The sequence below is a fragment of the Cetorhinus maximus genome, chromosome 13 (assembly GCF_964194155.1).
Source record: "Cetorhinus maximus chromosome 13, sCetMax3.hap1.1, whole genome shotgun sequence".
Lineage (NCBI taxonomy): Eukaryota > Metazoa > Chordata > Chondrichthyes > Lamniformes > Cetorhinidae > Cetorhinus > Cetorhinus maximus.
This window is the reverse complement of record NC_135891.1, coordinates 60961547-60987492: the sequence shown is the minus strand read 5'-3', so window position 1 is coordinate 60987492 and position 25946 is coordinate 60961547. Positions and strand designations below refer to the sequence as shown.

General features: G+C 44.2%; 1 protein-coding gene across 5 annotated transcripts in view; it reads right to left on the bottom strand.

Annotated features, from left to right (window-relative positions):
- The window catches only part of cdh22 (cadherin 22), a 736258-nt gene that overhangs the window by 204530 nt on the left and 505782 nt on the right, over positions 1-25946 (bottom strand). Inside the window, exon 8 of one of the 5 annotated variants that reach the window (XM_078555429.1) lies at positions 12093-12108. The exons of 3 other annotated variants lie outside the window; for them this stretch is intronic. In XM_078555429.1, the coding sequence (XP_078411555.1) occupies positions 12093-12108 (16 nt within the window). Of the gene's footprint in view, positions 1-6190; positions 6206-12092; positions 12109-25946 lie in introns of all 5 variants that reach the window. One more of the 5 variants, XM_078555426.1, reaches the window with a different exon arrangement.

Sequence of the window (25946 nt, the reverse complement as noted above, 5' to 3'; positions counted from 1 at the left end):
CGCAACGGACATCATCGTGTGCCCGCCCACTGAAATTTCGTGATGGCGCACGGTGATGTCGGGACACTCGCCCGAAGACACCGTACGTCATTTTATGTGTCGGCGTGTGAGTCCAGCCACCCCCCCACCCCCGGCTCGCCGATGGAAAAATGCTGCCCATGATGTATGCTGAATCACTTGCCATGTTACCAATTTTGTTGTAACTTTGGTCTATTCTAGTTTGGAATTCCAGGCCTTTCCAGGTTAAATGTGTATGTGGGGAAACCTCTTGTTTAAGGATTGATTGTTGCAATTTCTGTTTAAAAGACTGTTCCATTCTATTTTAGTTAATTATATTTTAAACCGTCTTCAGCACACAGTGACTGAGAGCACTGCTTGGCTTGTTTCAGTGTCCCTTTTTCACCGATCATTAGGAAATAAGGTATGTTGGTTTGGTGCTGGTCTTCCTGAGATGCGACACACTCTCTGGGGAAGGGCTCTGCCTCTTTTGGTGTCTCCCCCGATTTTAACAACTCACCAGTCTGAAGTGCCAACCTACATTGTATAATTCTGTAGTTCTGTTGGTCAAACAAGTCCATTATGGAATTAACACCCTGTCAGTGCCACAGAGATCTGTACTGCTTTCAAAAGTAAGTACTGGAAAACTAATTATTGTTGTGTTGAGGTTTCTCTGTACTTGCAAATCACAGCAGTCTCACAAAGTGCGATTTATAGCAAAGATTATTCACCAGTCTCTGATGTTCACTGCTTGCCCAACTCAATGTTCTTCCCTCCTCGTTCATGAAAGGCACTCTGAGGGGTTAGGGTTACTAGCTGTTGTTCTGGCAAAAGGTCATTGACCTGAAACTGTTTCTCTCTCCATAGAGGCTGCCAGATGAGTATTTCCAGCATTTTCTGTTTTTGTTTTAGATTTCCAGCATCTGCAGTATTTTCCATTTGTATGTGCTGTAGTCATCAATATGTGCTCCCATCACCAGCATTTTAAGAGCATTAAGGTTTGCAGCACATGCTGACTATACAAACTGACAACCTTTCCAATGTATCTTAATTCTACGCATATGGTAGCAATCACATTAACATTTACTTGTACGTTTAGATCAAGCAGTCTCACAGAAGAAAAAACTGTTCAAGAAATTGCTACTTTATTTAGTTAGCACTCTGCTAGTGCTTCGCATACAATGAATCAATTAATGTGCAGTGAAGGCAATGCAGGCAAACATGGGACCCATGCTGTGCACAGCAAGATACCACAAAGTGTATAGGGGTGATTGGCTAGCTGATGTGTTTTTCCTTCTGTTCTCTTCAATTGTGCCATGGGATATTTAACATGCACTGTACGATCAGACAGAAACTTGGTTTAACATCTCATCTGAGATAGAGCAATGACTAAGTAGCACTACAGTGTAAGCTTAGGTTATATCCTGAGCAGCGCTGGAACCCACAACCTTCTGATTTAAAGCAAAGCAAATCCGGTATGACAGTAGATTGTACTTTAAATTGGGATTTCATCCCAGTAATTGAGCAACAATTCTGTGTTCAAGTCTGTGCCTTTTGGTACCAGTCTCCAAATGTTCAAGTTGACTGCACAGCAACATTAAAATATGGGAGTGTACAACATATTCCTTTTAATGCAACAATAACCAGCATAATTTTATATAAATACGCAGATGTGAATGCAATACCTGGGCACCACTGTACAACCCATGCCACGTTTTTATTTCTTAATGGATTTTGGGGCGGATTTAAACTAAGTTGGCAGGGGGAGAAAGAAGTGAGTTTAGCAAGGCTAAATGGAATATATTTTACTGCAAGGAGCCTTAGGAATCAGGCAAGTGAGCTGTGGGCACACATAGGCATGTATAGGATTTGAAAATTACTGCCAGGGTCCCTGATATCTCTTCCCTTGTCTCCCTCAACAGCATCTCTTCCAGGGGATGCATCTCTTCCAGGCCTGTGGATTCACCCACTTATAAGGCCGCTAAACCAAAGGGAGTATGATATCATAGATATGACTGAGACCTGGCTAAAAGGGCAGGATTGGCAGCTCAACATTCCTGCTTATAGGGTATTCAGACAAGATAGAGCGGGGATAGAAGAGGCGGGGGGATCGCAATATTGATCAAGGGGTGAGGAGGGATATTTTGGAAGGATCGTCACATGAGGCCATATAGGTGGAAGTGAAAAACGCAAAAGGGGCAAACACGCTGTTGGGTGTGTACTAATAGCCCCCAAACAGTCAGAGAGAGATAGAGGATCAGTTGTGTAATCAAATTTCAGAGAAGTGTAAGAATAATACGGCATTACTAGTCGGGGATTTTAACTACCCAAATATTAACTGAGATAGTTTTAGTGTGCAATGTAGGGAGGGAACAAAATTCTTAAATTGCATCCAGGAGAACTTTTTTAGCCAGTACGTAGAAAGCCAAAAAAGGAAGGGGGCAGTTCTGGACCTAATATTCGGAAATGAGCCCGGGCAGGTGGAAGGCGTATTAGTAGGGGAGTATTATGGAGATAGTAACCATAGCTCAGTTAGATTTAGGATAGTTATGGAAAAGGATAAAGCTGGGCCAGGAATAAAAATTCTAAACTGGGGAAAGGCTGATTTAACTAAGATGAGATATGATTTGGCCCAAGTGGACTGGGAGCAGCTACTTGCAGATAAAACTGTGTCAGACCAGTGGGAGGCATTCAAGGAGGAAATAGCGAGAGTACAGGGCAAAAATGTTCCCATAAAGATAAGGAGGGGGGTGGGGGGCTAAGTCCAGAGAACCCTGGATATCAGGGAGCATAAAGGTTAGGATTAAAGAAAAAGGAGAAGATTATGGCAGATACCGAGAGCTGAATACGGCAGAGTTCTTAGAGGAGTACAAAAAGTGCAGGGGGGATCTTAAAAAGGAAATTAGGAAAGCTAAGAGAGTGCATGAGAAAGCATTGGTAGGTGGAATAAAGCAAAACCCAAAGGGGTTTTTTAAATATATAAAGAGCAAGAGAACAACTAGGGAAAGAGTAAGGCCAATTAGGGACCATAGAAGTAATTTGTGTGTGGACCCGGGAGATGTGGGCACAGTCCTCAATGAATACTTTGTGTCGGTCTTCATAATGAAAAAGGATGACGCAGGTAGAGACATCAGGGTGGGGGACTATGAAATATTAGAGGAAATTAACAGAGAGAGGAAGGAGGTACTAGCAGGTTTAGCAGCTTTAAAAGCGGATCAATCCACCGGCCCAGATGAGATGTATCCTAGGCTGTTGAGGGAGACAAGGGAAGAGATATCAGGGGCCCTGGTAGTAATTTTCAAATCCTCTCTGGCCACAGGTGAGGTGCCAGTTGACTGGAGGACTGCTAACGTTGTCCCATTATTAAAAAAAGGAAGGGATAAACCAGGAAATTACAGGCCAGTCAGTCTAACCCTGGGGGTGGGGAAGTTATTAGAAAGAATTCTGAGAGACCAAATATATCGGGACTTGGAGAGACATGATAGTCAGCATGGATTTGTTACGGAAAGGCCGTGTTTGACAAATTTAATCAAATTTTTTAAGGAGGTAACCAGAAGTGTTTATGAGGGTAATGCATTTGATGTGGTCTTTTGATAAGGTCTGGCAGACTGGTCAAGAAAATAAGAGCCCATGGGATCCAAGGCAAAGTGGCATGTTGGATCCAAAATTGTCTGAGGCAGGAAGCAGAGGGTGATGGGAGAGAGATGTTTCTGTGATTGGAGGTCTGTTTTCAGTGGGGTTCCACAGCTCTCGGTACTGGGGCCCCTTATTGTCTGTGGTGCACATAAGTTATTTGGACTTAAATATAGGGGCTATGATCAAGAAGTTTGCGGATGAGATGAAAATTGGTAGGGTGGTAATAGTGAGGAGGATAGCGGTAAACTGCAGGAGGATATCAATGGACTGGTCAGGTGGGCAGAGCAGTGTCAAATGGAATTCAACCCAGAAAAGCATGAGGTAATGCACTTGGGGAGGGCTAACAAGGCAAGGGATTACACTATGAATGGTAGGACCCTGGAAAGTGCTGAATATCAGAGGGATCTCAGTGTGCATATCCACAGATCTCTGAAGGTAGCAGGACAAGTAGATAAGGTGGTTAAGAAGGCATATGGGATACTTGCCTTTATTAGCCGAGGTATAGAATACAAGAGCAGGGAGGTTATGTTGGAACTGTATAGAATGCTGGTCAGGCCACAACTGGAGTACTGCATGCAGTTCTGGTCACTACATTACAGGAAGAAAGTGATTGCACTGGGAAGGGTGCAGAGGAGATTTAGCAGGATGCTGCCTGGGCTGGAGGGTCTGAGCAATGAGGAAAGATTGAATAGGATGGGGTTGTTTTCCTTAGAGCGCGAAGGTTGAGAGGGGACCTGTTAGAGCTGTATACGGTTATGAGGGGCATAGATATGGTGGATAGGAAGGTACTTTTTCCATTAGTGGAGAGGTCAATAACCAGGAGGCATAGATTTGAGTTAAGAGGTAGAAGGCTAAGAGGGGAGCTGAGGAGAAATATTTTCACCCAAAGGGTGGTGAGAGTCTGGAACTCACTGCCTGAAAGGTTGGATGAGTCAGAAACTCTCATAACATTTAAGAAGTATTTAGATATTCACTTGTGTTGCCATCGCCTCCAGGGCTATGGGCCAAGCCCTGGAAAATAGGATAGTGTAGTCAGATGTTTGTTGAATGGCGCGGACACTGATGCAGACACCAGGCCGAATGGCCTCCTTCTGTGCTGTAAATGTCTATGAGTCTATGAGTAACTGCTGTGAATAAGCAATGTTTTCTAAATATTTAATAATAAATATCACAACAGCAGTGTTTATTGTAGTATAAAGCATTAACAAATGGGATATACTAATGCATGATGTAGATGATGATGGACGACTGACATCAGTCAGTCTTGTCCCTCTAGACTCTCTCTCTCTGTCTCTCCCTCTACAGAGAGAGGTTGGAATCATGCCTAGGAGCTACGTGCCTACTCTGTAACCTGTTCAGATGCAGTACTAACAAACAAGTGTTAAGCAGATACCATGTATGCCTACAGTCTGTCTAAGGACCAGGTCCCATGCTTAGAGTTTAAGAAAGAAGGATCCATCTCAGAACATGATAGCAGCAGTGGAGACATTGATGTAAAAAACACATCAGTGTTATCAAAGGAATCACAGAGTGAAGAAGCCCTTGAAGGCGGTTCGAGAAGTTTTGGTGGAAGAAGGAGGCACAGTGGAGAGAGGTAACGATGACTGTACCAGGTGAGCAATCCCTGCCCTTGCCCTGCCCATTTGACTGCCTTGAAGGCCCACGAGAGGTCAGCAGTGGGAGTTATGGAAACACCATTTTCTCTGGTACCGCACAGCATCAGGTCAAGGAGCAAAAGCTTCAAGTTAGTTCCTTTCTTTATGCTGTAGGTCCAGTAGCAGAGGACGTTCTCTGAAGGCAGGGTGTGCAGGAGACCACCATGGACTTTGGCACCTAATTTAGCCCAAAGCAAACTTTAGTAATTGAAAGACCATGTTTTAACCAGCACTCGCAGCGACCTATAGGGGAATTAATTGAATTATTCCCAACCAACTTATATCACCTAGCTAGTTCTTGTGGATACAGGGTGCTGAAGGATGAGCTCACCTGTGATTACATAGTCATGGGTGTCCGGGATGAAAAACTCTCCAAATTTCTGCAGACCGAGGATGATCTTACTTTGGATCAAATGGTCGAGTATGCGAGGCAGACCAAGCTCAGAGCATTTAGTTGGGCTATAATCTGTGGTGACTCTGAGGCTTCACATGACTCTGTAGATTGTGTATGCTCACAGGCAGCAGTCCCATCCATACAAAAGCCCACAAAACCAAGTGAAAGGATGGGACAATCCACGCTGGCAACCATTTGGAGATGCTTGCGCTGTGGCATGAAAACGCAGCATAGACGTCACGACTGCTCATCAGGGGGCACGGGATACTCCCAAGTGTGGCAAAACTGGACCTTTCAATTGTTTTTACAAATCTAGAAATTTTAATCGAAGTTGAAGTTGAAGTTCAGAAAATATTTACGAAAGACATTCCTTCCAAGAAATGGAAAGTCAAGAAAAAGATGAAATTACAGAGTTCCTAGGGGAAGTAAATAGTCTTACTAGTCAATTACAGTCCAAGTTCAACTCTTCAGTACAACTTTTACCATCGATACTGGAGCTGCTGTTAACATAATAGTGGATGACCTTGACTGGCTTCAGCCAATGACCGTTCATCCATCAGACATCAAGCTACAAGCTACAAGGTCCAGGTGGCATAGATCTTTCAATCGAAGGCAGGATTATTGCTCCTCTTATCTACAAGTGGTGACAGATCATTGATTCTCTCTACGTTCTTCACAATCAACGTTGTTGAGTGGATATGTTGGCATACTTCTAAGAATCCTAGAAAAACCAAATAATGCTCATCATTTGAATGACTCACTGTCTATCATGCAACAATCTTCAACCTTTTGTTTAGAAGCAGTGGAAATTCAGCCCTCAGAAGCTGAGGAAGTTTATACACTCAGCAGTAAGTTCTATTCTTTCACAGGCGCACCATCCACTAGACCCAGGGCAGACTTGGAAGTTATAAGTCTCTCAGTTCTTCACAAAGTAAGGCCAATGCTGGCCGATAAACAGGCACTGCAGCAGAAGGTGACCATCCCCATAAAGACCTGCTGGACCTGAATTGGCTCTTTCTGGGGAGTGATGAGGAAGAATCCCTGAATGATATCTTGGAGGTTGAGATCCAAGAGAATGATTCATCTTTCTCATTGACGAATGCACCTTATGAATTCTCTATTGTCTTTTTGGAAGAACAGCTGTGCTTTTAGTGGCTGAATGGCATTCAGATCTTAGTCCCACCGAATCTACCAATGTATCACCTATTTTATCTCCTGTTTGTGAAGAGTCTTCCACAGAGAATGCCTTGTCTGAGTCCAGGTCAGGGTCCATAGAGGATCACAGTCACATGAAGGGACATGTTTAAATAAATTTTTATATCAATTCTTTAATTATTTTAATATCCATTCAATCTCCCGGGGGCAGCTCCGTGCCTCGGAGATTGCTGCACTCTTTGGCGCGCATGTGCGAAAGAGCGCTGGCCCCGACTCTCCTTCCTCCCCCTGCCTGCACAGGTCACGTATCACGTAAAATGGCAGTGCGGACCTGATCGTGGGCGGCGATCGGCTCCATGCCCGCCCTGCCTGCCATGGGAAGAATCCTAGCCTAGCTTTCAATTCCTGATTTATTAATTGAATTTAAATTCCACCAGCTGCCATGGTGGGATTTGAACCTGTGTCTCCACAGCATTTGCCCGGGCCTGTGGATTACTAGTCCAGTGACATTATCACTGTGCCACCAAATCCCCATTAAGATGTCTATTAGCTCACTCTTAGCCTCCTCTTCAGAGAAAACAGCCAAATTTTGTTCAGTGTTTTGACACTGTACAGTTCTGTCAATCCTTAGACAATGCAGTAAGGATTCAGCAAGCGGCCTAGAAAATGCATTGCATTATTTGATTGGCAATCAGTACTCAGCGGGGTGCCTGGTACTAGATTAGCTGGGGAGCAGCTTCTTTAAATAGCTGGCTCATCCCTCTTGGGATGACCCACCATCATCGGTCTGTGCCTAATCAGATCTACTCTCATTCTGCAAGTCCTTGTTAGCCGAGGTAGGGAAGAAGACTTATAATATTGATTATCCCGAGCAGAGTAAGAACAGAATCTTCATCACTCTAATTCTGCACAGGAACTGAAGCAGAATTGCTAATATTAGATGAAGGAAAGTAAACTCTGTGTTTCCAAGGCAAGATTTATTTGCAAAGCAATGTGGAAGGACAGTTTTATTTTGGTTCAAAGAGAAGGCTTTTTCTAACTACTGAATGGCACTATAATATTACACATATGGCATCAATTACTTTTTCAAATAATAAGATTACATGGATTTTCCATCCATTAAAAAATGAACTAAAGGTGATGTTCCTTGGTTTACAACATATCAAAATTGTAGAACTTAAAATAACTGTAGTGCACTGTGATTAGGATACTGTGGAAATCTGTTATAATGACACAAAACAGCGTGCTTAATGGACACCCCATCCACCACCTTAAACATTAACTCCCTCTGCCACAGGCATACAGTGTCAGCAGTGTGTATCATCTATAGGATGCACTGCAGCAACTCGCCAAGGTTCCTACCAAACCTGTGAGCTCTACCACCTCGGGTAATCCTGGAACTCCCTACGCACTGTAGATATGCCTACATGAAATGGACTGCAGCAGTTCAAGATGGCGATTCACCCCAATCTTCTCAAGGGCAATTAGAGGTGGACAATAAACACTGGCCTGGCCAGTGATGCTCACATCCCATGAATGGATTAAAAAAAAGACTGATAGACACCTGAGATGAATTGTACGTTGGGATTTAATTGAAGCTTTAATTGGTTCATGTATAGAATAATAGATATATAGGTATGATTCTTACAGGCTGGATTCTAATATATGGATTCAGATATTAATTGTAAAATAATGGACACCAAGGAATGAATTACAGGTCGGAACCTATGCGAGGGGTTCAAATATAATGTATATCGAATAATTGACACCATACATATTTTATATATATATATATATATATATATATATATAATATATAATCATGTACACCATTATAATAAATATTTAGAATCATGGCCATCTTTATAATATCTCTATTTCCAGAGCATAAAATGCTCACTAAATAGGTCAATGTTCTTGTGATTATTGTCATTCCCTACATTTCAACAGTGACTGTACTTCAAAATGTTTCACCAGCTGCAAAGCACTTTTGGATGTTCTGAGGTCGTGAAAGGTGCTGAATAAAAAAGTCTTTCTTTGTTCTGATAAAGATATATACAGAGTGATGTTCAGCACATTAGATACCCTCCTATGCTGCTGTAATTATGGAGTTGAACTGTGTGGCTTCAAATAAATCTATGATGTGTTGACCAGGAAATGAGGGAATCGGGTGCCTGAACCAAAGGTTAAGGTTCAGAGGAGATGGAAAAAGATATTTGATACATTGCCAGAGGAAAGAGACCAGTAACACATTTTTCCTTAACCAAACAATGATCAGTTGTTTAAAGATTAATTTTTAAAAAAGAAAATGTTAGACAAACGCAATCTGAAAAGGAAAAAGATGGGCTTGTATTTCAGATTGGTGTACATCAGAGGATTCTATCCCAATACATTAACCTCTTTTTTCCCCAATCTCAGGCGGTATCCCAATTCCAACAGGTTTTGCTCGTTTCAAATTTCTTACACTTGCAGCTTGTTCTGGTTATCTATTTAAAAATTCAGTCAGTAATGGATTTTCACTCCGAGAAAGAAAGACTGCATATTGAAAAAGAATGATCTTAATACTCAAACTGTAAACTCGTTGCATAGGAATGACAGATTATTCTTGGTTTCACTAATTTAGGAATCAGACTACCTTTTTATTGATGATGTACACAATCTTAATGTGCTTAAATAATAAAATGTGTCTCATTTCACAGAAATATGATTTTTAATGAACTAAGGGCTGCCAGTATTCCAAATACTGATCCAAAACAAAAACAAAAATACCTGGAAACACTCAGCAGGTCTGGCAGCATCTGTTCCTCTCTGCAGATGCTGCCAGACCTGCTGAGTTTTTCCAGGTATTTTTGTTTTTGTTTTGGATTTCCAGCATGCGCAGTGTTTTGCTTTTATCCAAATACTGATGACTTCTACTCGACCTGCTAATTAAAGCTTGAACAAAGGTGGGTGGCACTACGGCCGTGCTAAATGGGATAGATTTCGAACAGATCTAGCTACTCAAAACTGGACATCCATGTGGCCATCAGCAGCAGCAGAATTGTATTCAACCACGATCTGTAACCTCATGGCCTGGTGTATCCTCCACGCTTTTTGTTCCTTTATTATTTCATGGTATGTGGGCATCACTACAAGGCCAGCATTTGTTGTCTATCCCTAATTGTCCTTGAACTGAGTGGCTTGCTCAGCCACTTCAGAGGGAAACTAAGAGTCAACCACATTACCATGGGTCTGAAGTCACATGTAAAACAAGGCAGGTAAGGACGACAGATTTCCTTCCCTGAAGGGCATTAGTGAACCAGATGGGTTTTGACAACAATCACCAATGGTTTCATGGTCACTATTGCTGAGGCTAGCTTTTTAATTCCAGATTTTTATTTAATTGAAATTAAATTCCACCAGTTGTCATGTCCCCAGAGCTTTAACCTGGGCCTCTGGATTACTAGTCCTGTGATAACAACCACTATGCCACCATCTCTACCATTGCCACCAAGCCAGGGGTCAACCCTGGTTCAATGAAGAGTGTAGGAGGGCATGCCAGGAGCAGCACCAGGCATACCTAAAAATGAAGTGTCAACCTGGTAAAGCTTCAACACAGGACGATGTGCATTCCAAACAGCAGGATCAGCATGCGATAGACAGAATTAAGCAATCCCACAACCAACAAATCAGACCTAAGCTCTACAGTCCTGCCACATCCAGTCATGAATGGTGATGGACAATTAAACAACTCACTGGAGGAGGAGGTTCCACAAATATCCCCATCCTCAATGATGGTGGAACCCAGCACATCAGTGCAAAAGAAAAGGCATTTAAAACCATCTTCAGTTGGAAGTGCTGAGTGGATGATCCATCTCGGTTTCCTCCTGAGATCCCCAGCATCTCAGATGCTGATCTTCAGCCAATTCGATTCACTCTGCATGAAATAAGAAATGGCTGAAAGCACATGATACTGCAAAGGCTATGGGCCCTGGCAACATTGCAGCTATAGTACTGAAGACCGCTGCTCAAGAACTATCTGTGCCTCTATCCAAGCCGCTCCAGTACATCTACAACATTGGCATTTACCCAGCAATATGGAAAATTGCCCAGATATTCTTGTCCATAAAAAGCAGAACAAATCCAACCCAGCTAATTACCACCCCGTCAGTCTACTCTTGATCATCAGCAAAGTGATGGAAGGTATAGTTGACAGTGCTATTTAGAAGCACTTACACAGCAATAATCTGCTCACTAATGCTCAGTTTGGGTTCTGCCAGGGCCACTCAGCTCCTGATTTCATAGAAGCCTTGGTCCAAACATGGACAAAAGAGCTGAACTCAAGAGTTGAGGTGAGAGTGACTGCCCTTGACATCAAGGCAGCATTTGACTGACTGTGGCATCAAGGAGCCCTTGCAAAACTGGAGTCAATGGGAATCGGGGGAATCTTTCACTGTCTGGAGTCATATCTAACACAAAGGAAAATGGTTGTCCTTGTTGGAGGTCAAACAAGTCAGTTCCAGGACATCACTGCAGGACTTCCTCAGGGTAGCGTCCTAGGCCCAACCATCTTCAACTGCTTCATCAATGAAGTGGGGACATCCACTGATGGTTGCACAATGTTCAGCACATTTTGTGACTCCTCAGATACCAAAACAGTCCATGTCCAAATGCAGCAAGACCTGGACAACAGCCAGGCTTGGGCTAACAAGTGGGAAGTAACATTTGCATCTCACAAGTGCCAGGCAATGACAATCTCCAAAGGGAGAGCATCCAACCAACTCTCCTTGTCACTCAATGGCAATACCAACATTGAATTCCCTATCATCCAGAAACTGAACCACATAGCCATATAAATACTGTGACTACAAGTGCAGGTCAGAGGCTGGGAATTCTGCAGCGAGTAACTCATCTCCTGACTTCCCAAAGCCTGTCCACCATTTACAAGACACAAGACACTTGCCTGGATGAGTGCAGTTCCAACAACACTCAAGAAGCTCAACACCATTCAGGACAAAGCAGCCCACTTGATTGGCACCCTTTCCACAAACATTCATTCCCTCCACCACCGACACACAGTGGCAGTTCTGACTACCATCTACAAGGTTCACTGCAGTAACTCACCTTCCAAACCCATGACCTCTACCACCTATAAGGACAAGGGCAGCAGATGCATGAGGTTACCACCATCTGCAAGTTCCAAGACAGCTACCTGTTCACTAGTGGCAGGTAGCCAATTAGATCAAATTAAAGTGCCAATTGAGGGCACTCTTCACATGACATCTGGATTTTCTAGATGACAGACAGGACCCTACTCCCCTTGCCTCCCTGTTGTGGCTGGAACTGTAGATGGTATTTTGGCGGGCACCTTGTGACAGGAGATGCGTATCCAGCAGAGCAGCCCTTCATGGATCTATTGGGCTGTGAGGGCCACAGCTGGGGGTGCAGGCCATCCTGTGGTGAGGATCCCTTTCTGCAATGATAGCCTGGAAATTGTAGCCCCAATATATTTGGTTTCAAATACAAGTCATTCTCAAGGGTAATTAAGGATGGCAACAAATGCTGGCCTAGCTAGTGACACCCATATCCAGTGAACAAATAAATAAAGTCTTCAAAGGGCATCTTCAGTGACAGCACCCATCTCTCCCAGTGGGGTTGCCAGCTGTATAGAGCCTCGGGCACTTTCACTGGCCCTCTAGACCGCACCTACCACCTGTAATTGGTTTGGGGTTTCTGTCGATGATGTCTGAACTGGCCACCTCCTCAAAAATCTCCAGGTCCCACGATGGCCACTTCTGGGTTCCCAATCTAGAACTCAACACGGCACTGGGATTGGGACCCTGGACTTAAATTCAGCTCAATGTTTCAGGCTGATGAACTTCCCTTAGTTCTGACCTGAAAAATCTAACTCAGTTTTTCTCTCTCTGCAAATGCTGCCTGACCTATTGAGTGTTTCCAGCATTTTCTGTTTGAACTAAAATTGAAACCTCCTGAGGTTCAAGTGTCCATTAGTGTCCATGATATTCTCCTCTGATGTTATCTGATTAAATTAGGCTGCATGAAGATAGATCTTAGTTAGGTAATGGTATCAGGGGTAAATGATGTTGGGATACAGACCAGCCATAATCTAACTGAATGATAGAGCAGGTTTGAGGAATATAATATCCTACTTCAGTTCCCATGAAAGGAAATGTGGTGCAGAGCTGGTTTCTGATGGTTGTTTCACTCTCTTGTGAAAAGGACCAACTTCCCTTAAATGGGAAATCTTATCTATCCTGACACCAAATGCCTTTCAGCAAGTGGAGCTGATGAAGGGGCACAAAACTGACTGGAAAAACAATTATGTTCAGCCCCTTGACCTTTAGTTCAAAGGTGGAAACTCAACTCTGACTTAGCCTCTGGCATGTTGCCAGTGATATTTTGATGGTGACTCCTTCACTAGCTGCTCCAAATTATTCTGTTCAGTGGAGTGCCCAACATACTAGAAAAATACATCCTAAAAAATGAGCTGGCTATGTCAAGCTTTAATATCTTGAGTTAATGTTGATTGAAAAACAAGCTTTTGAGCCAGTTTTCAGCCACAGGGCACAATTTATGGCAATATTGAGCAATGAGACAATAGGGGTACAGGAAATTGGGACAAATTCATGGTTATCTGCTGTAATGGCTCATGAAATCGGTGTGTTTTATAATGCTCCTGTGAAACGTCTTAGGATGTTTTATTATGTTCAAGGTGCTATATAAATATAAGTTGCTGTTAAGTCCAAGGAATTATTATTCAGCGAAAGGGCTAGATTTCATGGGTGTTCCCGTCTGAAAATCTTATGTGATGGGAATTTGGGAATGGAGATTGGTCCCATAGTAATTGGAACGTTGTCCGACCTTTGTGTCCTGATTTCTTATCAAGTGAGGTTCCTTGACAGAAGTGTTAACTCATAAAATCTGATCCATACTTCAGAAGCTAATGTAGTAAAAAGATTAGAGAATGAGGAGGAAGGTGTGATAAAATCAGAATTGTTTATAATGTTAGGCTATTGCATGTTGTTAAATCCTCAAATAGCCAAAGTTAATGATAGATACGATTTTTTTCCTGATTTTTAAAGTGGGCTATCCGGCTCCTCAGCCAAGGTGAGTTTATCCTGTGGCCTGGGGTCTAATTATGCTCAGGGCTTGAAATGTTAACATATGTATTTAGTGGCCAGTTCCTGCTTTTGAGAAATAGTTGCTTATAGATCATGAAATGGGGTCACATCCCCTGTGCTGCAGATATAAAGGTGTAGGGGTTGACTGTGGGTCCTGCCTTTAGATAACAAGACTGCAGATGGTTGTGTCCATGGAAAGAGTTTGTTCTTGCTTAATGTTTATGCTGGTAATGTTGGTTGTCAAAGTACACCTTCAAATGAACTTCAAAGAGAAATCAAAGTTAAAAACAGATAGTGGGCTATAGTGCTCGAGCTCATTCTCAGCCTCAGTGAGCAGTATCTAACTTACTGAAACAGCCTCTATTACATATTCCAGGAGAGACTTGTCGATAATTGGAAAGATATTGGTGGAGGTTTGTTTGTCTCTCAGTTTATTCTTAAGCTAATATTACCTATGAATAGAGCAAATGGAACTCCTTATGATCTTTGTAAAAAACATTTACAAGTATCTTGGAACATCTCGATGCATGACAGGTGTCATAGAAATGTAAGTTGTTGCTGTCTTAGGCTCTGGGAATTAGACAAATCTTCTATCTTTAATCATTGCCTGTCTTGTGCTTTGCTATTACTTAATAATTTTTAAGTAACTACTAAAATATTTTTAACCAGTACAGTCCTGACCCGTATTTAATAATCCTGTCTTTCTAAACAGCCTGAAGGATAAGCATGATTGTCTGTGGGTTCGAGAACAATATTTTGTTGCAAGTGGAGACAGACCTCATTAGAAGTGTACTCCTTTCCCATATGGGGAATTCCTATAGGTATGGTATTTGAAAGAGAAAGCAGCACTTTAAAAGGTCAGAGGGATAAAAGAGAAGCCAGCGGGGGCAGAATTAAAGTACTTATTAATCCTGACATTTGATCAGGTCCATTAATGTGATATTAGAGTTTGCTCAGTGTTGCGGTTTCTGAAGTGAAAACTTGAAACAAAATAATTGGCTCAGAAAATATGGAAATCCCTGAAATTTCAAAAGGTGTTTGATAAGGTGCCACATAGGAGGTTTCTTGATAAAATTAAGAGACACGCAGTTAGAGGAAGTGTGACAGCATGGATACAAAGTTGATTAAAGTACAGAAAATAAAACATAGTAAAATGGGTATTTTTTACACTGTGGGGTATTGTTTGGGACCATTGCTCTTTGCAATAGATATAACTAGATTAGGGTATAAAATACACAAAAAAGGAACAGGATTAACCATGAAGAGAACTGCAAGTAACTTAAGAATTATATAGCCAAGCTGGCAGATGATACAGGTAGATGTCAGGTTAAAGTTAATGTGGAGAAAGGTGAGACAATACATTTTGGAAGGATGAATAGGGAAAGGATATTTACTTTAAATGATCAAAGTTAAAAAGGGTTAGCGGCGGCGGGAGGGGGAGGGGAGACTCTTAGGCTGGGATTTTCCAGACCCGTCGTGTCGGAATCTGCTGCAGGAGATTTGGCGGCCCAGCCAAAAGTCCACTGGCTTTCCGCGGAGCGGACGATTCCGGCGGTGGGCAGGGCCAGAAAATCCCACCCTTAGAGATTTAGGTAATCTATAAAAGTGGGGGGAAAAGTTGATCAAGCTATAACATAGAAAAGTATATGGGTTGCGAAGTTTATAAATAGCGACAGGAATAGAGGAGGAATGACAAAGAAAAGGAACTGAAAGTATTCTTGGCTGGAAACATCTACCGCAATATATGGAGCCTCATGTTCTTTTTGAATCATGTATGTCGTGCGGGAGTGGTGTAGTTTGAAAGGCTTCTTCCAGGAACAACTTCACGAACAAGTCAAGTCCCATCATTAGCCAGACGTACACTGAATTATCTCAAGTTTACTTAATCTCTTGCAAAAGGGAGCTGACAATTATATATTTATTATAAATCTTACTAAGATTTATTCACAGGTTGAAGTTCTGATGAAAGATCATTGACCTGAAACGTTGGGGTGAATTTTAGAGGGGCATATTCCTTGCCTTTCCCCACCCCATCGAAAAGTCGGCGGGCAGCTCACCAGCTTCAAATCTGGCTGCCCAGCAGGAATAATACTCTGAGGGTGGCCTTAATTATCTGAGAGTGGGATTTCTGCCCTTCAGGGACCTGAAGTCCCACCTTCGAGAGCTGCTGGCCAATCTGATTGACCAGCAGCTCTTGTAGTCCCCACAGCACCAGAAGCAAGTAGGGTTCTTTGCTGGCACAATGCGCTGTCCTGAGATGACGAAAGATGACTCCCGGATTTAAAGATAAGTCTGGGGATCTTGGTCAGGGAGGGATTGAAGTTTGGGGGCGGGGGGTTTTGATTTTAGAGGCTGGGCAATGAGAGGGAGGGGGGAGGCACAAAGAGGCAGTAACATCTTCGGGGGGTAGCCACAATAGGCACAGGGGGCTACTCCCCTCCCCCTCCACTCCCCCTGAAGATGTACCTTGCTTCCGACCTTTTAGTTCGAGCGGTTAAAGTTGTAGGCTGGCCACTTTCCTCCTGCCTTCCACAGCCGCATGTATTATTGTGGTGGAGATGGAATGAGGTCCTTAAGTGGTCATTAATTGGCTGGGCTGCCTGACACCTTATCCACCTAATGTAATACAGGAGACAGCTTGGCGGTGGGCAGGAAAGCAGTGCGCTAATCACCCACTTCAAATATGCTAGTAGGAGGCCTTAAAATTCATCCCGTTAACTCTGTTTCTCTCTCCACAGATCCTTCACATTCCCATTCCTCTTCTCTTCTTGCGTCCTTCTTTTGGTGAACCTGAAAGTCCCCTTTACAACTTAAGCACAACAGTTTAGTTTACCTTCAGTTCTCATGTGCACTTTGTAATTCTCTTACTAATTCCTTCCACCATGTGACCTCTTTCTCCATCTTTAGATTTGTCCTCACAGCCTACCTTTTTGATGACATCTTTCATTACCTCCTATGGAGGTACCACAACACACTTAGGCCTGGATTTTCACTCCCGGGGCAGGTGCACTAAGCTAGGAAATCTTCCAGCTCACCATACCAACTTCGGGGAAAAAGTGCCTGAATGTGAATGGCGCGATCTTCGGGTGGGGAGAAGAGGGGGGTAGTGCAGTAGGGGGGTGCAGAATGGAGTCAGGCCCACCACTCCTGGATGCAGATCAGAGGTAGAAAGAAAAACTGCCTGTCTGTGAAGGTTGAAAATAATCTGCTCTAGCAGTTCCAATAGCTATGTGTTGACATAACCCAAAGTGCTATCAATATAGCATTATTAACGCTTGACTGTCACAGTAGGAGGGTGGGGCTATAAGTTCACCATTTGATTGACAGATTAAAGAGGTAATTAAAGACTTAACTGTCTTTAATGTGGGGTTATGAATATAAATGTTTGTTTTAAAAATCGATTACGTGCTTGAGAGGATTTAAATGCATTGAATGGGCCTTCATGAATGAGAGCATTTGTTATATAGTGAATATATAGTGAAAATATTTTAGAACTTATCTTATTTAATCTAAACATGGTCCCTGAGGTTTGTCCATTGTGGATATTGGGTGAGTTGGCATGGAAGGTATAAGGGCATCCCTCCCTGACCAAAATCTCCAGACTTATCTTTAAGTCTAGGGGCTGAATTTTCCCCCCGTCGGGGGGAAGGTGATGGGTGGGCACGTGTGGGCGCACTTCTGATCAGCACCCCCGATCGGAGGCGTGGTGCCATTTTATGTGGGCGGGCCAATTAAGGCCCGCCCAGCGTGACGCCTGTGCAGGCGGGGGGGAATCCCAAAATCGAGAGTGAGCTCTTTCGCGTATGTGCACGAGCGCCTCAGGGAGATCGGCTACACAAGTAAAAAAGACAAAAATAGAAAAATAAAATTTCCCCTACATGTACCCTCATGTGACAATGTCACATGAGTTCGGACATATCCATAATTTTTACAAAATCTTTATTAAAATTTTTTAAAGCCTACATGAAACCTCATCCTGCCCGTGGATGAGGTTTCATGTTTTTTTCTAGTTCCTGCCGGGGTTCCTGGCCTGCCCGCCAACCTTAAGGTTGGACGGGCAGGTCCTTTAATTACTTAATTGATCCTGTCAATGGCCTCAATTGGCCATTGACAGGTCGGTGGGCGCACAGCTGATTTTGCTGCACTCCCGCCTTCCTGAAAATTTAAATCAGGCGTGGTGACATCGGGAGTTCCCCCTGATGTCACTGCGTGTCATTTTACGCGTCGGTGAGCGGGCCCATCCCCGCTCGCCGACTCGTAAAATTCTGCCCTAGCGGTCACCTTCCTTCATCTCAACACTTCATGAAGTGCCAGCAGGGGCCACTATTTGCTTTTGCTGCTGTTGGGACTACGAGAGCTGTTGGGACAAGGACAAGGGTAGCAGATACATGGGATGACCACCACCTGCAGGTTCCCTTCCAAACTACTCACAATCCTGACTTGGAAATATATCACTATTCCTTCACGGTCACTGGGTCAAAACCCTGGGCTCCCTCCCCAACAGCACTGTGGGTGTACGTACACCACATGGACTGCAGCGGTTCAAGAAGGGTAATTTGGGGTGGGCAATAAATGCTGGCCTAGCCAGTGATGCCCACATCACATGAATGTATAAAAAAAACAGGGGCTGCTGAGTGGCAAGGCAGTCTGATTAAAAGGCCTACCTCAGTTCTCTGGGACTTCATCCCAGTTGTTTTCCTAAACATTAGACCTTCCAGGCCTCACCCCTGACAACCCCTCAACCGTTACCCACCATAAATGCCAACTCATGCCAACCCATGTCCCCACCCATCCCCAATAACTTCTCATACCCATCATGGCTATAAATTGAGAGGAGAATGTGCAACGAGACCTGGGTGTCCTTGTATACCAGTCGCTGAAGGTAAGCATACAGGTGCAGCAGGCGGCAAAGAAGGCAAATGGTATGTTGGCCTTCATAGCGAGAGGATTCGAGTATAAAAGCAGGGATGTCTTGCTGCAATTGTACAGGGCCTTGGTGAGACCACACCTGGAATATTGTGTGCAGTTTTGGTCTCCTTATCTGAGGAAGGATGTTCTTGCTATAGAGGGAGTGCAGCGAAGGTTTACCAGACTGATTCCTGAGATGGCGGGACTGACATATGAGGAGAGATTGAGTCGGTTAGGATTATATTCGCTGGAGTTCAAAAGAATGAGGGGGGATCTCATAGAAACCTGTAAAATTCTAACAGGACTAGACAGGTTAGGTGCAGGAAGGATGTTCCCGATAGTCGGGGAGTCCAGAACCAGGGGTCACAGTCTGAGGATATGGGGTAGGCCATTTAGGACTGAGATGAGGAGAAATTTCTTCACTCAGAGTGGTGAGCCTGTGGAATTCACCACAGAGAGTAGTTGAGGCCAAAACATTGTATGTTTTCAAGAAGGAGTTAGATATAGCTCTTGGGGCAAAAGAGATCAAAGGATAAGGCGAGAAAGCAGGAGCAGGCTATTGAGTTGGATGATCAGCCATGATCATAATGAATGGCGGAACAGGCTTGAAGGGCCGAATAGCCTACTCCTGCTCCTATTTTCTATGTTCCTATGCCAACCCATGCCCCCCCACTCACCCTCATGGCCCTTTTTATGCCCCAATGCCAACTTAGTGCCAGCTCATGACACCCCCACCCATTCCCATGGACCTTTATAGCCCCTATGCCAACTCAGTTTCTACTCATGCTAGCTCATGAGCCCCCCACGCACCACCCTTTGCCCTTAAACCCACCATGCCAACTTGCCCAGTATCCACAATGGACAGTCCTCAGGAACTATGTATGAAATAAAATAAATTCTAGAATATTTCCACTATGGCCAGGATTTTCCAGCCCTGCTGAGGGACCGACTGTGGGAGATTCGGCGGCCTAGCTGAAAGTTCATTGACTTTTGCTGGGACCAGACGATCCTGGCGGCGGGCAGGACCGGAAAGTCCTGCCCTATGTCTTCACTATATAAAAAAGACCCTCATTCATGAAAGCCCAGTCAATACTTTTAAATCCTCTCAAGTGCTTAATTCCTTATAAAAACAAGCATTTATATTCATAGCCCCACATCAAAGACAGTTAATGTTTTGATAACCTCTTTGAGCTGTTAATCAAATGGTGAACTTACAACACTCCCCCTGGCAACTGTAATATTGATGAACTGGGGAAAGCATTCAGGCAATAATAATGCTTAGGGTTATGTCAACATACAGCTATTGCAACAGATTTTTTTTCAGCGTTCACAGACTGGCAGTTTTTCTTTTCACTATTTAAAAGGCTGGCCATTTAAACAATTTGACAGTTTTACATCCTACAGACCTTACCCACCATTCATGAGCGTTTATGACTTCTCGAAACATTTGTGACTCCCAACTGCGGCATAAGGCTGCTGATGCAGTGAAAATGGAGCCTGTCTAAACTGAGCAGAGTTCTAATGGCCCTGCTGAGTTCAGGTTTCCCACATGGGAGAATTACATCCCCCCTCCCCACAACCCTGTTCCCTCCCTGACAAAAATGGTTTCCCATTGATATGGTGGCAGGACTTCCAGATCCGGTGCCCATCCGCCATTTTGTATATCTCTTGGAATCTCCATAACTCCATGGGAAAACAGGTCTTGGAGTACTGTGTTTAGTTCTGGTCGCCATACTACAAAACAGATATAGAGGCACTGGGGAGGATGCAGAGGAAATTTACAAGAAGGATATCAGAAATGTATGGGCATATATATCAGGAAGGGATGGATAGGATGGGTTTTTTCTCTCTTGAAAAAAGAGGGCTTTTGAAAAAAGAAGGCTGACATAACCAAGGTCTTTGAAATTATGAAGGGTTTTGATAGAGTGGATTGATAGAGTGATCTTGTGGGGCATAACTAGAGGTCATCAATATAAGATAGTCACCAAGAAATCCAGTAGGGAGTGAAGACATACCCAAAGAGTGGTGAGAATGTGGAACAGGGAATGGTTTAAGTGAATAGTACAGATGCATTTAAGGGGATACAAGACAAACATACGAGGGAAAAATAAATAGATGGTTACGATGGTAGATTTAGGCGAGGATAGTTGGGAGGAGGCTCAAGTGGAGCATAAACGCCAGCATGGGCTGGCTGGTTGGGCCTGTTTCTAAGCTGTATATCCTGTGTAATCCTATGTCAAGTTGTCGCTTGGTGTCCACTAGCACCTCCCTACTCCCTTACAGTGTTCCAGTTGCATTAAAAGCGCTATCTAAGTGGAAGTTATCATCACCATTGTCAGCTACTAGCTATTTTTGATTACCTAATTGCTGAAAATCTTTGTTTCCACAACCAAAAATTGATGGAGTATTACAGTCAGTTTTCAATTCATTTTGAGCTGTGGGTCCATAAATTGCAAGCATCTATTGAAATTTCAAAACTGTGATTACAACATAAAAAGGCCAAGAAATCGTCTGAAGTGCAGATCAAGATGAATGTCTGGTTTAAAGTGATGCAGCCATTAAAATGATTGCTTTTAATACAAAGTTTCCTAATTGTTTCCAATCTATCATTTACATGCAGTATTTGGATTTAGGCAAGATGAAGTAATATTCCGCAAGGCAATTATGAAAGGTCCAGGAAGGTCACCGTTAAATGTATTCAGATGCCATAATAGTTTGGCAATTATATGAAATATTCAATGCTACTTTTATTCAACAAATGATTTTGCATCCCATATTAAATAATGAAGCCTGGGATTTATAATGGGGTTAATTTGATCTTATAAAGAAATAAGGGTCACAGTATATGTTGATTGAGGCGATAATAGCTCTTTTAGCATACAACTGACAGAGAAAGACAGAAGTGAGATTGCTGTGCAATTTCTGGTTAAAAAAATATACTGAAGTTAAATATAGAGAAGGGTGAGCTGATGCATTTAGCAGCAGGGATAGGGAGAGACAATTGTATACATCATGGTACAGAAGAGTGTGCAGGGGACAGAGTGACTTGTGGATTCATGTGCACAGATCTTTGAAAGTGGCAAGACATACTGAGAGAGCAGATAGCAAACATATGTGATCTTGGGCTTCATAAATAGAGATATTGAGTACAAAAGCAGGGAAGATATACCCAACCTTTATGAAGCTCTGGTTAGGCCTCAACTGGGGTATTGCATTCAGTTCTGGTAACCACATTTTAGGAAGGATATAAGGGTCCTTGAGAGAGTATGGTGGTTCTAGAGATTAGGAAATTTAGCTACATGGTCAGGTTGGAGAATCTGAGTTGTTCTCCTTGGACCAAAAGAGGTTGAGGAGAGATCTGATAGATATGCACAAGATTATGAGAGGTTTGGATATGGTGGACAAAGAAAACTTGATCCATTATCTGATAGTACAAGGGGGATAGAGATCTAAGATTTTTGGCAAGACACAAGAGATGCGGAGTGGAGGGAGAGGGGGGATGGATGTGAAGAAGAACATGTTTACTTAGCAAGTAGTAATGACCTAGTAATGTTCTGGAACTCGCTGCCTATGAGGGTCGTGGAAATGGAGTCAAATAATGATCTCAAAATGAAATTGTTAGGCATTTGAAAGAATTAAACTTGCAGGGCTGTGGAGGCATGGTAGTGGGAAAAGGGACTGACTGGATTGCTGTATAGAGAGCCAGTGTGAACTTGATGGGCTGAATGGTCTCCTTCTGTGCTGTAAGGGTTCTATGAAGCTATGACTCTGTGGGCTGGATTTTCATGGAGTCAGGTTGAAAATGGTGGCTGGTCCTCGATTCGAGAATTCCTGACCCCATTCCCTGCTTTCCAATTTTTGGAAATGCCTTTTAAGGGTGTGAGTTGGTTTGGGTGGCGAGCCCACACCCTGTGCTCCTGACCTGGCTGGCTCCATTTCTAGGATAGGCACCTCCTAGCCCTCTGCAATTTTCATAGAGTCGGGCCAGCTTTTCAAAGAGTCATGGTTCACAACGCCTCAGAGGTGTTGTGACCCATAGTCTGGATGAGGGAACCTTTTGAAAGATAAATTCAAAAGGTCTTATCCATGCCATCCATGTGAAGCTATACCCCACCATTAACTCCCCCAAAGCCCCTCATACCAAGCTAGTCCCCACCCCCACCCAATCACCCATGGTCTCTGATACCCTCCATGCCAAGCTATGCCCTCCACCACCCATATCCCCATAGCCTTTCATACCCTCCATGCCAAGCTGTGCTGCTCCACCCATGCCCCATGGCCCCTGATATCCCCAATGCCAAGCTATGGCACTTCCATGCCCATTCGCCCATTACACACTTTGCATGGAACCAATGAACCCTACAGTGACAATAGGGTGTGGTAAAATAAACGTTTAAAAGAAAACAGTCATTCATTCATAAAAGTTGCTTTCACCACAGCCCAATAAAACTGTCAATCACCCAGACCTTTAAAATATCAATAGTAGAAACTGAAAGCACTTGAAACCTCTTTATCTTGTGTAAATAAATATGGTGAAAGTGACACAGCAAGAGCTGTCGATCAAGCAATGTTTTCCCTGGGGCTGTTTCAGCACTCTAGTGGATGCCTGGGCTCTCAGCCAAGCCCCAATATGCATTCTTGGCATGGGGGGGTGGGTGGAGGGGTGAGGGGTGTGAGCTGGGACAAAGCTCCAGAGCACCTAGGCGGACCTTTTAAGCAGCCTACCTCAGCACCCAGCAACTCCTGTGGCTGCCTCCCAATTCTCTCTGGAAGCAGTGCGCCTGACTCCTGCTATCACCGCCACCACCCCTCCCCATCGGAACAGAAATATCATCTTTGCGGGCACTTTCTCCCAAGGTGAGCACGCCAGCCAGGAAATTTCCTAAATCTCGCTTCCCACCTTGAGGATGAAAATCCAGCCCTATGAGTTAAACCAAAACTTTGTCTGATTTCTGAGATTTTCTAACCTGTTCATGATATATGTGACAAAAAGGCATTTTTGCCTTTAGTGAATTTTTTCACTCTATTTGGCATTGCTAGAAACAGAGGGCTGAATGTTGTGACCAGACAATAGGTCCCAACATTGAGATTGGGAACGAGAGTTGCTTCCCCTTGGGCAGAGATCAGTTGGGCGCACATGATCCTCTGGCAGCTAGATGGGCTGACCACTGAGAGTGGGGAGGTGGGATGGGAGGCAGCGGAGGTGGTGCCAGGTGATGCCGTGGCAGGTGCTGTCACCATATATAAAGGACTGCTAGACCTGCGTGTAATGGGGACTGGCTGAAATGCTGCAGTCAGAGCAGCATTAGAAAGATCCCTGGGTGGCCTCAGGGTTCAATGATATCTTCCTGCAGGTTCTCCTCCAGGATGCAAGGGCAAGGCAGAGGTCCTGATTCCCCAGGGACAGGAAGGGAAGACCAGCATAATTGGCCAAGCAAGCCTGGACAGGGATTGCAGAGGAGGTCAGCAGTCCTGAGGTGACCCCCCTGAACCTGGGTGCAGTGCACAACCGCGTCAGTGACATTATTCAGTCTGCCAAGATGAGTTCCTCTTTTCCTTTTGGGCCTTGTATGTGGCAACGCGAAAGGGTGTGTTTGGTGGAGAAAGAGTGATCACCCAGTTGGTGGAAAAGGGGTCAGGCAATAGCGTATCCTGTCAGAAGCATGACTGCACCTTGGTGAGAGGTGCCCATCTGTGATTGTTGACCCCCACAAGGTCCCTCAAGAATGACTGCTTGCAGGAAGCATTCTTGTTCCCCATCTTGGATTGCCGGGTTACCACCAGCATGATTGTTATGCTTATCTCCATGGAGAGACTAACAGTTATCATCTTTCTGCTTGCAGGAGAAATAGCCCAGAATTACAAATAACAGACCATGACTGGCAGTGGTATACTATGCCAATCTATCCTGACCTCCATGAGGAGGCGGCCATGGAACTTACATGGCAGCATGGCGGCCGCTCCATCACTGATGGCGAAACAGGAATGCCAACTCGAGAGTAAGTGGCCGAGTGCAGGACTACTGGAGTGCATCTGGCACACAAAAAGCGCAGTGCTAATGTGTCCATCACTGGGTGCATGGAGCTCCACAGTGGGGACAGTTAGAATGCTGCAATATGAAGTCTATAACCTTTCGATGTATCTGTTCTTCTCATGGCATTTAGGCTGTAGTGCAGAGAGCTGGGGACAACTGGCTGCCTCTGAGTAGGAGGAGGGATTCTCAGAGGGTGCATACCCTACATCATTCGCCTGCACCCTGCACCAGCACAGACACTCTCATGCCAGTGGGTAACCGCCCGCAAGTAGATCGGTAGACATAACTTGGTGAGCACAGCACAGACATGTTCAAGCGGCCGACAGAGGCTGTGACAGCTGAGGCCAATGACACTCTGAGGACGGTGGGAGGTCAGGCCCATGCTGAACCCCAAGCTGACAACAGGCCTCTGGAGTTGTCAGCAACACAGCGAATACTGCAGCTGCAGCGTGGGGTAAGTGAGCATCTGGGGTTGCTGCCAGAGACTATGCATATTCATAACCAGATTATGGAGGAATCTATCCAGGCCTTGAGTGCTGTCATGTTTCTGATGGGTGTGTGCTTAGCTTCCTCCATTGAGAGGTCACTGATCCTCATGGAGAACCAGATATAACCGGAGATGTGTGCTGACCTGCATTCCATTGCCTTGTTCATGGACTCTCTGGCAGCAATGCCAAGGCAAGAGAGAGATGAGGCTCCTGGAGGTCAACAGGCAGGTAGGTATGAGTCTGCCTTGCAAGGGAGGAGGTGCCGTTGTCTTTTGCTTCTGTGGGCTCCTCCCAGGGTACTCCTGGTGTGGATGCCAGTGACACCAGTACTTTGTGTAACCGAGACAAGGGAGATGAGTGTTCCACCAGTGCAGACATGCTTCAGCATGCTGGGATCCTCCAGGCCAGGGGAAGTCAGGGAATAGGCACCAGGGCCTGTTAGAATTCTGCACTGAGTTCAAATAGCCTTGCTCAAGTTCAGGTTTTCCTCATGTACAATACACATCCCACCCACATTCCACTACCAGTGAAAATGGGACCTGTCAGAAATGGGGGCGG